At 38.0% G+C, this 15,099-nt stretch overlaps 1 protein-coding gene across 1 annotated transcript in view; it reads left to right on the forward strand.

The window, feature by feature from the left end:
- Positions 1-15,099, forward strand: part of ACAD11 (acyl-CoA dehydrogenase family member 11) — a 95,160-nt gene that overhangs the window by 79,037 nt on the left and 1,024 nt on the right. Inside the window, exons 14-20 of the mRNA XM_087947319.1 lie at positions 4,687-4,753; positions 5,146-5,231; positions 5,866-5,937; positions 6,369-6,523; positions 6,717-6,833; positions 14,659-14,768; positions 15,002-15,094. Coding sequence (XP_087803445.1) covers positions 4,687-4,753; positions 5,146-5,231; positions 5,866-5,937; positions 6,369-6,523; positions 6,717-6,833; positions 14,659-14,768; positions 15,002-15,094 — 700 coding nt within the window. The remainder of the gene's footprint in view (positions 1-4,686; positions 4,754-5,145; positions 5,232-5,865; positions 5,938-6,368; positions 6,524-6,716; positions 6,834-14,658; positions 14,769-15,001; positions 15,095-15,099) is intronic.

Raw genomic sequence — 15,099 nt, forward strand, 5'->3', positions numbered from 1 at the left:
GCAGAAGGGTCTGCTACTGTCTGTAAAAGTCCAGGAGATTTTCCTTGTCTTCTCTTTGTAGCAGCACAGGTGGGGCAGCTCGTCACATAGTTTTCCATGTCGTTTTTGAGAGATGGTCACCAAAATTGTCTTTTGATGAGGTGCAGGTTTTTTACAAACTCAAAGTGTCCCGCTGTTTTTGAGTCGTGGCAGTGTTTTCATGCATTCCATCCTCTGGCTGGCAGGGACATAAAGTTTGTTCTCCACCCAGGCTAGTCCATCTTCGATTACGCAAGTGTTTTTGTTAGCCTGGAGCCAGTCGTCCTTAAGTAGTGCCTCCTGAAATACTGAAGTCGTTGCATTGTCAGTCAGTAGTTTTTTTTTTCTCTTGTCCCCAAGTGATTACTTTGGGTGCAAGTTGGGTCGGTTGGATCATTGGTTTTATAACCTCAATCTTTCTGCTGTTGTATTAGGGTTTTCTGGACAGTGCATCTGCTAAGAAATTCTTCCTCCCAGGAAAATGTTTGAGCGTGAAATTAAACTGTTTAAAATATTGAGCCCACCTTGCTTGTTTTTCGGAGAGTTTCCGTGGATTTCTCAGGGCTTCCAGATTTTTGTGATCAGTCCATACTTCAAAGGGGATTTGGTTTCCTTCTAGGAAATGTCTCCATGTGAGAAGTGCCCATCGCACAGCATATGCCTCTTTCTCCCATATGGCCCATCTTTGCTCTGTTTCCATCAGTTTCTTGGATGTATAAGCGCATGGTTGTAATTGTCAATGTCCATTCTTTTGGAGGACTGCTCCAACTGCAGCATCACTAGCGTCTGCTTGGATGACAAAAGGTTGTTCAGGGTCTGGATGCTTAAGAACCGGTTCTGCTGAGATTAGATGTTTGAGTTTTTTGAATGCCGCTTGGCATTCCATTGTCCAGATAAGGGGTTGCCTTGGTTTGGGTTTCTCCCCCCTCTCATTTTTAATGAGTTTGTGATAGGGAGGGCAATATTTGCAAAAGCTGGGATGAACTGGCATTAAAAGTTTGCAAACCCCAAGAAGCTTTGCAGTTGCTTGCAGGTACAAGGTGGTTCCCACTCGATAACAGTGTTTACTTTTTGTGGGTCCATCTCTATACCCCCATTGGATATTCTATATCCCAAGTAGTCAATTTTTTCTTGGTGGAATTTGCATTTGAAGAGTTTTGCATATAGTTTGGCATTTAAGAGTTTTGTGAGGACTGCTCGGAGTAATTTAATGTGTTCCTCTTCCATTTCCGTGTAGATTAAAATATCATCAAGATAAACTAGAACCCCTTTATATAGAAATTCATGAAGGGTTTCATTAATCAATTGCATAAGCATGGCAGGCGATCCTTGTAATCCAAAAGGGAGCATTTTAAATTGGTAGCATCCTAGTGGGGTGTTAAAAGCCGTCTTCCACTCATCCCCTTCCCTTATTCTGATGCGGTAATATGCCTCTCGTAGGTCTAACGTAGAAATTTTTTTTCCTTTCGAGAGGTGAGCTAACATGTCCTTCATGAGAGGAAGTGGATACATATTCTCCATGCAAATTGCGTTTAATTTTTGGTAATTCACACACAGACATAAGGAGATGGCTTTCTTTTCGTGGAATAATACTGGGGCAGCTATTTTTGGTCGGGTGGGTTCAATGAACCTCCTTTTTAGATTTTTGTTGATAAATGCTCTGAGTTCTTTTAGTTCTCTGGGAGACATGCAGTATATTTGCGGTTTTGAAAGTTTAGCCCCTGGTAGGATTTTGATAGCGCAGTCTGTGGCGCAATGGAGTGGGAGTTCACCTGAAGCTTCATCACTAAATGCTTGGGCTAAATCCTGGTACTCATTGAGGATGTTAATGGGTTCAGCTGACCATCCAGTCAAGGCTAATCCTTTGTTCTCTGTTCCTTTCTTTATCCTTTCCTCTGAGCTATTTGCAAAAGCTACGTCTCTCTGAAATTGTACGGTTCCTCTCCTCCAATTTATTTTTGGGTTCCATTTCTGCAGCCATGTGAGACCTAGGATTAGTGGTCCTTCCATCCCTGGAGCTACAGTGAATGTGAGCATCTCACTATGATTCCCTCATCTTATCTTCAGTGGTTCTGTGACAAAATTGGCTGGCTCTCCCCCCCATTATCGTTCCATCTAATTGGCAAAAAGTGATGGGGTTCTCCAATCTTTTTAGTTGGATCCCAATTTATCAAATAGGGAGGGGTTGATTAGGTATCGGGTGCCCCCGAATCCAGTAGCGCTGCAACTTCCCTTCCCTTCCCTCGGTTAAGAATAAACAGTCTTAGAGGTAGAGTGATTGATTCAGTTGGGTCGCTTACCAGTGGGTCATCTTCCTGATAGTTTCGGACTGGCTCAGGTTTCCTTGGAGTGTTGGGGTTTTGTCCTCTGGGTTGGGGGGGGATTGGACTCACACAGTTTCTCGGCTTCTCAGGCCAGTCTCCTTTCCTCGAGGGCTGGGTGTTCCAGGTTTTCCCCCGATGGGTGGTCTGGTTTTATGGCAGGGGTTTTCGAATGGCATTCTGCTGCGTGGTGTCCCTCCTCTCCACACTTAAAACAACCAGACGTTCTTGAAGTCATGACAATTTGGGGTTTGAAAATTTCCCATTTCCCCAGAGGTAGGGACCTTTTCCAAATCTTGCCACTGCAGTACCGGTTACAAGTCATGTCTATCTCTGCCTCCTCTGCCATCAGGTATCATTCATGCAGGAGATTTGTGGCCCCACGGGCCAGGCAGGCAGCATATAGATTGTTATTGAGTCCATCTTTGAACCAACAGACTAGGATATCCTCTGGCCAGTCGACTCGGCTGGCCAAGTCACGGAATTCCTCGGTGTATTCAGCTACCAGACAACAGCCTTGGTTTACAACACTGATGCTGTCGCGGGCTTTTCTATCGGCTAGGGGGTCTTTGAAGTGGTGGCGTAGGGCCGGCATGAACCGATCGAGATCCCTCAATTCTGGGGCATTTACGTTGTGGAATGTCACCATCCATCTGACTGCTGCCCCTTCTAGGGCCAGGGTGACAACTCGTACTAGTGACCCCTGGGTTGGGAAATTCCGCCCATATTCTTGCATGTAGGTGAGGACATGCGCCAGGAAAAATCCCAGTTTCTGCGGGTCCCCATCGAATTTTACCCCTGGGGTGGGACCTTCCTCTGCAGCTGTATGTCTCGGGGTTGGCCAGGGTTAATCCCCTGTCTTGGGGTGGTAAAGGGTTGGGTACCTGGTATGACTGCTGGTTCTTCAGCTTGTCCCACTGCCCGATCATTCTCAGCTAGGTCCAGGGTGGGGGCTCGGGTTCTCTAATTTTCTGGTTCTCTTGCTCTCCTATGTTGGCGTCCTGGTGCATCCCTCACTTCAAGGTTCTCCAGGGCTTCCCTCACGAGGCGATTTATGTACCATCTCAATTGATCATCAGCCGGTGGCTCCTCGCCCCACTCTTCCTGATCTGATAGGGCCTCCAGGTCCAATTTCCATCCGGGTTTACGATTATCCCAGGTAAGGGATAATCCCCCGGTTCTTCCGTCCCAGCTGTCTCTCTTTCCTATGCCTATAGACCACCGGGGCTTTGTGGAGGTTTCAGAGGCAGCTTTGCTATCTTCGATGGGATACACCGAGTCAGTATCTGACTGGGTAACTGTCGACGTTTCTCCCCAGCATTTGGCTTCCTCTTGCTCCTTGCTGTATTCAGACATTTTTCCTCTTTTGCAGGGTCCCCTTGGTAGAGTGAAGGTTTTTTTTTTTTAATTCCTCTCCATGCTGACCTCTATTGCAGACGCTGTTTTATGTCAGGCTACCGAACTTTTCCCATTCAATCAACAAGAATGAACTTCTGAAACTAGACGTATCAAAAGGAATCCTTTATTGAGATGAGACAATTACGTAGGGATTAAAAGCAATGTCTAAAGCCCCTCAGACATGCAGTGATAGATCCCTTATCTTGATGTGTATTTTGTAATCCAAAGAGCCAACATGTTAATTCCCCCTCCCCTCTTTTGAGAACAATCTTTTTTAGAGTTTCCTAGGACACATCTCCCTGTTGGAATTTTTATGATCTCTTCATCCCCAGGCTGTCTCTTCCAGAGGTGACAGGCTTCCGGGACATCTGGTTTCCGTCCCTCCATTTTCCCCATATGTAGGTTATACAAATTTAATATAAGATTTAATATATTCAGGTTACATCCAAAGGATTTCATATACCAACTTTCCTCCCCCCTTCTTCTTCCATGAAGAATGGCAGATACACGGATCTGACACTAGCTCATGTCTGAATGTACACAATAAATTATTATTCAAATTTGTCTTTTTAGGGTATGTTTTTTTTCATCTATATTAGTGGCACAGTGCAGAACCATTAGAAAAGCTAGTAACATTGGTCTGTTTGTGAATCAGGGATGATCAGCTAAATCTTTGGATTTCTGCCTTAGTGTAAAACATGATCTTATATCAGCATAAAGCTTTTTCTACATATAGCTAGTATTATTTGTCCCATTTGGAAGTAGTTTTCCAGGTTTTCACACAATGTTCCAATGTTCTCTTTAACTGTTGCTTTTAAATTTATTAGAAAGCAAGATCTGTTGATCATTGTAACTGTATTTTCTTCTCTGAAAAGTTAAAAATATTGTAGATTCTTAACCCAATGATAAAGGTTTCAACCAAGAAATTCATTTAGTGTTCATTTTTTAGGAGCTGGAAATCCCAACTGCAAGTTTGCTATTGTAATGGGCAAAGATAAAACTACTTCAGCATCCAGGTAAGAAGAAATGTTCAATTTGTGTTTGAAATATGTACGGAACAAGAATCAACATTTATTTTTGGTATAATATACTGTGGAGTAATTTTTTATCACACTTCTACCCAGCTGCTAAGATACTGTCAATAACTTCGAGGTTGCTGCTCTAATAATCATAATTATTAAAGGAAAATATTTGTAGCTTAAGGTTGACATGAGGGGTCCTTGGTGCTCTCTGAGCCTGCTTGTTTTCTTGCAGACGTTTCATTACCCAAACTAGGTAGCATATCAGTGCTGTGTTGTGCAAGTAGGAAAACTGATAAATATTTAGAAATCATTGTTAATCCAAAGCGTGTATTATGTTACTGTTATATTCAGTATTCAATATCACTTATTACTTTTGTTTCAATTAGATATAAACAGCATAGTATGATTATTGTGCCAATGGATACACCTGGAGTGAAACTTATAAGGCCTCTTTCAGTCTTTGGGTATTTTGGTAAGTGGAATTGTCAGTTGCTTGTACTTTGAATGCTTAAAGTTGCATCTGAATATTTGTCTGATTTCTGAGCTGTAGGAGGAAATAGGAGATTGGAGGGGGGATATAAAGACTTCTATGTAGGCTGGGTGTATGCATGGAACTGTATTTGTACCATCTATATCAGAAAAATCAATCTGAGCTGCAGTGAGAAAAATATGTGGGATGCAGTGGGTTTCCTGAAGTTCTGATGGGAAGTCTGTTGTAAGGTTAATGCAGTGGGGTTTTTTTGCTCAGTTTGAAGTGAGAGGGAGAACATGGGTATTTGCAAGAGATGGTTAAAAAAAAGAGGAAAGACAGCAGCCATGGTGGTGTAAACAAATTTGCTTTTTTATATGCATTACATATTCTGTTGCCAGATAGGTTGGTTGGTTGACTTGACAGAAAAAGTTTCAGATACTTTAAACTGTGCAGAAATATTATATTATATTCCTGCATTCATTTGATATTATTCATTTAATATTTGCTATATTATTTTAGTTTTAGTTCTCCAAAGAGAGAATGACTTACTGTTAACTGTATTAGATTTTTTTTTTAAATAACACTGCTGGCAGTTTTCCTCAAATGATACTTGATTGTGTTCATAATTTTATAGATTATTTTCATGGTGGACATTTTGAAATACATTTTAATGATGTTCGAGTCCCTGCCACTCATCTGATACTGGGTGAGTCTTGAATTTCTTCTTCTGATAGTTACTGGATTGTCAACAAACCATTGTTGGTTGAATTACCTGAGCTGGGAGGAACCAGCTTTGCCATGGCTTTTTGACATTTACACAATGGTATGATACACGTGAGAGCCAATTTGGTATAGTGTTAAGATAGGCTAGAAACTGAGAGACCAGGAGTTCTAATGCACCTTAAGCACAATGCCAGTTCATTGATCTTGTGCCAGTCACTCTCTGATACCTAGAAAGGAAACAATGGCAATCACTTCTGAAAAGTCTTATCAAGAAAAGTGTTTTAGACTATCCAAATGTTCTGTCTAAGACCCTAGAAAGTTATTATAAGTCAGAACTTTTGCATTCCAATGTAGCAAATAATTATGTATTTCCCCCCAAGAGAAAAGAACTGCCTTTTTATTTTTGTAACAAAGGAGAGGGAAGAGGATTTGAAATAGCTCAAGGACGACTTGGACCGGGCCGTATTCATCACTGTATGAGATCAATTGGAGCAGGTGAAACTGCTCTGCGGATCCTGTGTGAGCGATCAGCCCAAAGGGTCACATTTGGGAAGAAACTCTATCATCATGTGAGTTCACAACCTAATTATATAGTGTTGTATTATAAAAACTCTTTTTGAAATTTGAAGATGGACATGAAGCTAATAACAAGAGATACAGGGTAGCAAAGTAAGATCATTTTTTAAACCTGAGCACTGTGTGTAGTTTTGTTTTGTTTTTAAACTGCGTTTTCTAATTTGCTTTTGCCTTATTTTCCTATAGGAAGTTGTTGCTCACTGGATTGCTGAGTGCCGCATTGCTATTGAACAGGCTAGGCTACTTACACTGAAAGCGGCTAATAAAATAGATGCCATGGGCAATAAAGCAGCCAGGAAAGAGGTAACAGGACTGAAATTTTGTATGAGGAAGACAGAAGGAACAAACTATCAGGAATTTAATTATATTAATGAAACTGTTTTTGCTGAGAAAAAAAAGAAAATGGTGGCTTTCATAAACATTTGCATATACTTGAGAAACTTAATACACCTCATTCTTAATTTGGTCTGTATGTGGTTCATTAATTTAAATCAATGGGTTTAAATTTTCAATGATGAGAACTGATGTCAACAGTCAATTAACCAGTTATAATTGAATAATTCAATTGATAATTGAATACATAGTAGATCATTATGTAGCTCTCAAAGTAATTTTTCAATTTTGAAGAATTATATCTTTTATTGATAAACTTAGTTAAATTCTATTGTGTATAGTGATGAATTTTATTGTGGAATCCTTATCATCTCTCCACAAAAAAATGAAGGGAACATTAGGCTGAGATATAAATAATGCACAAAACTTACTTCATGACTATGAATCTTTCTTGTTTGGGAAACAGGAAGTGACATCACAATGACACCAGTAGCAAGGGAATGGAGCTCTCTGTCTCTGTGCTGGCTTCTTTGAGTTTGTGAAAGACAAAGCCACCCTGGGGGAGTGGTGAAGCAAAGGAGAGTTGCCTTGTGAGGTTCCAGGGGAGAATGCAATTCCCCTGTAAAGCCCCAAGGCTATTGCTTTCTATGCCACATTGTGGAGAAGAGGCAGCCAAGATGGCCGCCACATAGCCAAAGACAGCTTTATAACTAAGAAGATTGCAGGAGCAGAATTAGTGACAGTGACTGGAACTGGGTGAGAACAATCCATTTTACTTTAAATGCAATCCTGAAAAGAATATTCAGAAAACAGGACTAATAATTATATTTAAAGTGGCAGAGATCTGATTATTGGAATGAAATGTTAAAATGCTAAAAATGGAAGAATTAAAGGAAGATTTAGGAAAGGATACGGAGGTTTTGAAAGAGGTCAGGTGTCTGCCAGGTGCTACTGCCAGCAGAGACAAGAGGCGTATTCTTAAGATAGTTAAGAATGCCAGTAAGGACTGTGATGTTGATGCTATTATTCTTCCATCTTGGTACAAATGATCTGTCCCAGAAGGATGTACTTTCTGTTCATAAAGACTTCCAGAGCTTGGGGTATGAACTTAGTAGTATGGGCTGTAGGCTTATCTTTTCAGAGGTTCTACCAGTATGCAAGGAACAAAAAGGGAAGGGCCAGCATGTAGCGGAGTTTAATGTGTGGCTGAAGGAGTGGTGTAAAAGGGAAGGCTTTGGTTTTATTAGTCATGATATCTGCAGATGGTCCAATGAAAAACTGTACAAAAGAGATGATTTGCATCCATCAAAGAAAGGGACTGATTTACTTGGCATTAAATTCACAGATTTGCTGGATAAACATTTAAACCGAACAGCAGGAAAAGAGAATTAATTACAGAATATTTCTGTCCCTAGCAACCTAAAATTAATAAGGATACCAGTGCATGTAAAATAGATGTTTGTGCAGGTAAGATTATCAACCTTGCAGTCAACCAAAACCAAGCATTTAATAGTGAGTGCCATACCATGTGCATTAATCAAACAGGTGGCAAGAAAGTAGGGGCAGGCAGGCACAACACAGCTGATGTAGACAGTAAACACAGCGTCAGACATAAAGATCTCAAGTGCCTATATGCAAATGCACAAAGTCTGGGGAACAAACAGGGTGAACTTGAACTACCAATACATGAAGATAGATATTGTTAAGCCTGGATTCCCCAACGGGTGTTAAGGAAAACAAACTAAACAGAATGTGCAGCGAAGTCAGATAGGAAGACAGGTAAATGTGTGAGATAAGCCTTCTCGTTAACACGCAGTAAAAATACAGATACGCTTGTGCTATCAAAATTATAATTTATTCCATTTAAGAATTATAGCATAGTCATTATAAACAGTCCATTAGTCATATACCAAATTCAGTCAAGTCTTGTCGAGGATACTCTAATTGCAAAGTCCGTGTCGAATAGCCAGTGTCAGTACACATATAATAAATCTGTCCAAAACTTATCTTCTCTCCGTTGAGAAATATCTTCAAAGTAATCCAACACTTCTTCTCCTCCCCGATCCAGCAAGAACGCAGTCTTCAATAAGCCAGCCAGTAAGAGCCAGAGAGTGCCTTGCTGCTTATATAGTACTTTTACAGCTGCACCCTTAATTACATTCCTTTAGCTTAAAGTCACATACACTTTATCTGACAAACCATGATTCATCATGTTATTATCTTTACCCAAAACAGTTAGGGTAAACAATGTTATCCCTAACATTCTCCCTTTTGGGTAATAATAATAATATTACAATAATATAACCATTTACACCTTTAAATCATAATTGTCACAACTCTCTTTAAATTTTACAACACCTTGTGCTTTTGTAAACTGGTCTGCAATATTTTCTTCTGTCATGCAGTATTCAAGTTTAATTAGACCATTTTTAACAGATTCTCTAACATTTAAGTATCTTAAATCAGTATGCTTTGATCTAGTCTTTACAGCAATATTAGTAGCTAATTGTATAGCTGCCTGGTTGTCCTCGTACACAATAATAGAATCTTTAACAGTTATACCTATGTCTAATAATAACTGTTTGTACAGAATTAAGTCAGTGCATAGTAATGACAGACATGAAAATTCTGCTTCCATCGTTGACAAGCTAATATGCTGTTGTCTGATTGACCTCCACCCTATTAAAGTTTTACCAAATAATATAACCATCCCAGATGTTGATTTTCTAGTATTTATGTCAGTTGCAAAACTTGCATCTGCATAGGCAGTAAGATTCAAATCACTTTTTGGCTCTAGATACAATGCATGGTGCATTGTTCCTTTAAGATATCTTAAAATTCTCTTTAATGCTTGCCAATGACATTGATGTGGATCATTATTAAATCGTGCCAGCTGATTAATACTATAAGCTATATCTGGCCTTGACCAATTGCTTATATATGATAAGCTACCAATCAAAGATTGATATATGGTCTTATCAAATTTGGGACTTTGAGCATCCATTTTGCAAATTTCCTGACTCATTGGAGTCTTTGCAGGCTTACAAAGTTCCATTTTATACAATTTAATTAATTGACAAATTTTATCCTCTTGAGATATCTTAAATCCTTTTGTGGTTTTGTTAATTGTCAATCCTAGATACTTTTTAATTTCACCTAAATGTTTTAATTTTATCCTTTTGGCTAATAATGAAATAATCTCAGTAGCTTCATTATTGGTCTTAGTAATCAAAGCAATATCATCTGTAAATAATAACAATAATGACACCGTTCCATTATTTTCTTTTAAACATACATGGATCTGCTAAAACAGATTTAAACCCTATATTGTTTAATTCTTTCACAATATATTGGTTCCATTCATAGCCAGATTGTTTCAATCCATATAAACTCTTCTTGAGTTTCCAACAATCATTGCTATTTGCTTTATTATCTTTTATACCAACCGGTTTTTTCAAACATATTGTATGCTGCAATGGTGCATGCAGATATGCAGTTTCTACGTCTAAATGGTTAACTATATAATTATTCTTAGCTGCCCATACTAAAGCGGCTCTTAAAGTTGTAGCCTTAAGATTTTGTGCAAATACCTCATCATAATCAAATACATTTTGGTTAAATCCTTGTGCTACTAACCTAGCTTTATAAATTACTTTCCCATTATTTCCAGTCTTTACTTTAAATATCCATTTGCACCCAATGGATTTTTCTCCTGGAGGTAATTTGGTTTCTTCATAAACCTTCATTTCCTTTAATGAATTTAACTCTTTTTCCATTGCCTTTTTGCCAATTCTCCTGATCCTTAGCAGGATACATCCTAAGTTCATCTATGCTAGTAGGAACTTTATTTACTTGGCAAACAATACTTGCCTGATATCTATCAGGTGGTTTAGTATCAACGCGTATAACTAAACCACCTGATAGGTATAACAGGACTTACAGGTGGACTTTCCTTTATTTCCTGTTCTTGACTATCTATCTCTTCTTGATCAATTATTTCCTCTTGATCTTGTTCTATTTGCTCTTTGTGGACTTCTTCTTTAATTGGACTTTTCTTATAACTAGTCTTTTCTTTCTGCCTCTTGTAAGGTTCTATAATAACATCATTATCTGAATCTTGCTCTAATCTATTCCATCCTATATGTTCTAGGAATTGTGCACTATCACTGCAGTATACTCTAGATGTACCTGGTTCCCAGAATCTATAAGATCTATGGTTTGCTTGATATCTAACAAAAATTAATCTTTTAGCTCTACGTTGTCCTTTGTGCCTGAGTTGTGTAGGGATATGCACCCATGCTGGTGCACCAAATGTGTGAATATAACTCAAATCAGGTTTCCTACCATGCCACAGAGTGAATGGTAATTCACCTGTTGTTGAATTAACAACATTGTTTAATATGTGATTACCACACATTATAGCTTCTCCCCACAAATTGTCAGGTAATCCAGAATCAGATAACATTGTCCTTCCCATTGATTGCAGTGTTTGGCCTCTTCTCTCTATAAAGGCATTATGTTGAGGCCTATATGGTGCAGACTTTTTATGTTGAATACCTGCCATTCTAAGTCTATTCTGGAATTTATTATTTGTAAATTCCGCACCATTATCTGTTATAAGAGTTACTAATTTCTTTTTAGTTTTCCTCTCTGCAAATTTTAACCAATTAAAGAAATTTGTATACGTTTCAGTTTTTCTCTTCATTAGAAAACAGAAACCATACCTAGAATAGTGGTCCATTATGCTTAATATGTATCTAGCACCACCTACACTTGGCTTTTTAGGACCTATTATATCGGCAAATACTACCTCTAAAGGCTCTTTGGTAGTAAATCCATCAACTCTATTTGCCGGTATAACTTTGCTTTTGTTTTGATTACAAGCAGAACATTGCAAATACTTATTACAAGGTTTTAAACTTATTCCTTTAGATAGTTGAACAGTTCTCTTAATCATTTTAAAATTTAAATGACCTAACCTTCGGTGTAACAAGTGAATACATTCATTATGAGGTTTCTTATTATCATAAACTGTGTTAGCCAACTTTAAACTATTATCATTTAACACATATAAGTCACCTCTTAAAGATGCAGTAATTTTCTTATCTTCTTTTTCAATTAAACAAGTATCTCCCTTAAAGATAACTATGTATCCTAATCTAACCAACATTCTAACTGAAAGCAAATTAAATTTAAGTTGAGGTACATATAACATTTTTATGTTCTCATTTATACTAGAACAATGAGCTATACCTTCACCTTTTGCCTTCAGTTTCCATCCGTTTGCCAATGAGATATGTTGTGAACTCATGGACATTTTTACAAATTTTTTGTTATCATTTGTAATACAGTGGGACGCACCACTGTCAACCACCCATAAATTATTTTTTACAACTCCATTACTATACATTGCTAACTCATAATTCTTATTTCTTCTTTGATGGCTTACAGCATTCTGGCTTGCATTCTGGCGCTTTGGTTTCTTACAAAATCTTGCAAAATGTCCTCTCCCTCCACAATTAAAACACTTTTTAATTGCGAATGCAGTAGGAGATTCATTATTTTCCTTGTGAGGTTGCTCCCTCCTTAACTGATCTCTTTCAAGCCTTCTTCTGGCCTCTTCAATCAATCTGCCAGTGATATCAGTTAAAGTTAAACTTTCTTTAGGCAATATTTCAAGGGAAGTTACGTAGTCATCAAAACTTTCGTCTAATGAAGATAGAATTATGTAGACCTGGTGTAGCTCAGAGAAAATTAACTCCTTCTCATGAAGTTCTTGGAAAATGCTTTTCATAGTGTTCAAATGACTCAGCATATCACCATTCTTTTGGAGATACGTCCGGAAAAGCTTCCGTGTTAGATTTATGTGAGCACCAACGTTATCTCGAACATAAATCCTCCTCAGTTTTTGCCAACACCCAACAGCAGTTTGCTCTCCGCGTATATGAACAAGCTGTTGATCAGTCAATGTTAGTCCTATGATGCAAAGTGCTTGTTCATTTTTCTGTTTAAATTCTTCTATCTTTTTACTATCTTCCTCATCTTCAGGATCCCATTCTTCTACGTTTGGTGGATTTTCAATTATGTTCCACAGACCTTCTCTTCGTAGAAGTAGACTACATTTCATAGACCATGAAACATAGTTTGTTCCATCCAGCTTGGATATAAGGGACAAACTTTGTAGACTGACTTGTGCCATGTTTCACTATATGGATATAAAACTATAATTGATAAAACACAGCTGTCTGTTTACTGTAACGTGTAACAACACAAAAATCTCACTTTTTACATAAACCTGTTTTTATCCTAGTTAAACTGACTTTGCAGTCTCTCTGGGCCCATAACCAGTGTTAAGCCTGGATTCCCAACGGGTGTTAAGGAAAACAAACTAAACAGAATGTGCAGCGAAGTCAGATAGGAAGACAGGTAAATGTGTGAGATTAGCCTTCTCGTTAACACACAGTAAAAATACAGATACGCTTGTGCTGTCAAAATTATAATTTATTCCATTTAAGAATTATAGCATAGTCATTATAAACAGTCCATTAGTCATATACCAAATTCAATCAAGTCTTGTCGGGGATACTCTAATTGCAAAGTCCGTGTCGAATAGCCAGTGTCAGTACACATATAATAAATCTGTCCAAAACTTATCTTCTCTCCGTTGAGAAATATCTTCAAAGTAATCCAACACTTCTTCTCCTCCCCGATCCAGCAAGAACGCAGTCTTCAATAAGCCAGCCAGTAAGAGCCAGAGAGTACCTTGCTGCTTATATAGTACTTTTACAGCTGCACCCTTAATTACATTCCTTTAGCTTAAAGTCACATACACTTTATCTGACAAACCATGATTCATCATTTTATTATCTTTACCCAAAACAGTTAGGGTAAACAATGTTATCCCTAACAGATATGATACAGTTGGAATAACAGAAACTTGGTGGGATGAAACCCATGATTGGAACATACTGGTAGAAGAATACAAACTGTTCAAAAAAAAAACACCAGACTCCATAAAAGAGGAGGTGGAGTTGCACTGTATATAAAGGACCATTATATTGCTACAGAAATGCATGAAACCAAAGATGAAAACCTCCTAGAATGCATATGGGTCAATATAAAAGAAAAAAAGAATGACATGGCCATAGGTATATATGGCCACCCAATCAAGCAGAAAAAAATAAATGTCCTTTTTGCCAACCAAGTAACAAACATATGCAGGAAACACACAACAATAGTAATGGGGGACTTCAATTATCCTGACATCAATCCTGATATCAAAACTAATTCTGCACCAAGTGAGAAATCAAATAAGTTCCTAACCAACCTAGCTGACATTAAATATGGAGAATATTTTCATATTTGTACTAAAATGTAAGACATTCTGGAACCACACTGTTCACACAATGATATGTTTGTTGTAATAAAAAAATTATTGCAAAAAAAATTCTTGTTTGGACCAAGTTTGATAAAATTATCCCACACAGTGCTTCTTGTGGTTGTCCTCTACAATGCAATTATTTATTTGTGTTGATTTAAGAAAGCAATGAAATAGGGGGTCACAGTGAGACATAAATAGGGAGTTTTATTAACAAAAGTCTCAAGGTGGGATTGATACTCATATTATAAGGCCTCATGCCCATTTGTTATGTCCCACTCAGAATCTCCCAGGCTTAGAAACAATTAAAAATCAAAGTCTAGATTTTCACTTCCTTAGATTCAAAATTCAGCTTGCCATGAATGACATCTTTTTATTTCTACACTCATTTAAAAAAATTCTAACTCATCTTCACAGATTGCTATGATCAAAGTGGTGGCACCCCGAGCAGTCCTTAAGGTGATAGATTGTACTATTCAAATTTGTGGTGCTGCTGGATTCACAGAAGATTTCCCATTGGCTCAAATGTAAGTGGAAAATACTACTACCAACCCAACTCACTAGAACTCTCCCAAAAAACATATTTGCATACATATATTTATACTTTACTGTTGTTTTGCACTTCTGGTTAGATGCTAACTGCATTTCATTGTCTGTGTCCATGGCAATGACAATAAAGTTGAATCTAATCTAATGGCTATTAAGTAGCAGCTATTGTATTCTGTACTGTTGAATTGGCACAATCTTAATATTTTCACAGGTTTGCCTATATTCGGACTTTGCGTGTGGCAGATGGGCCTGATGAAGTTCATCTCTCAGCAATTGCAAAATTAGAATTGCTTGACCAAGCCAGGCAAA

The sequence above is a fragment of the Notechis scutatus genome, chromosome Z, assembly GCF_049901735.1.
Source record: "Notechis scutatus isolate UNSWTSFEM ecotype Mainland chromosome Z, rNotScu1.2, whole genome shotgun sequence".
Taxonomy (NCBI): Eukaryota; Metazoa; Chordata; class Lepidosauria; order Squamata; family Elapidae; genus Notechis; species Notechis scutatus.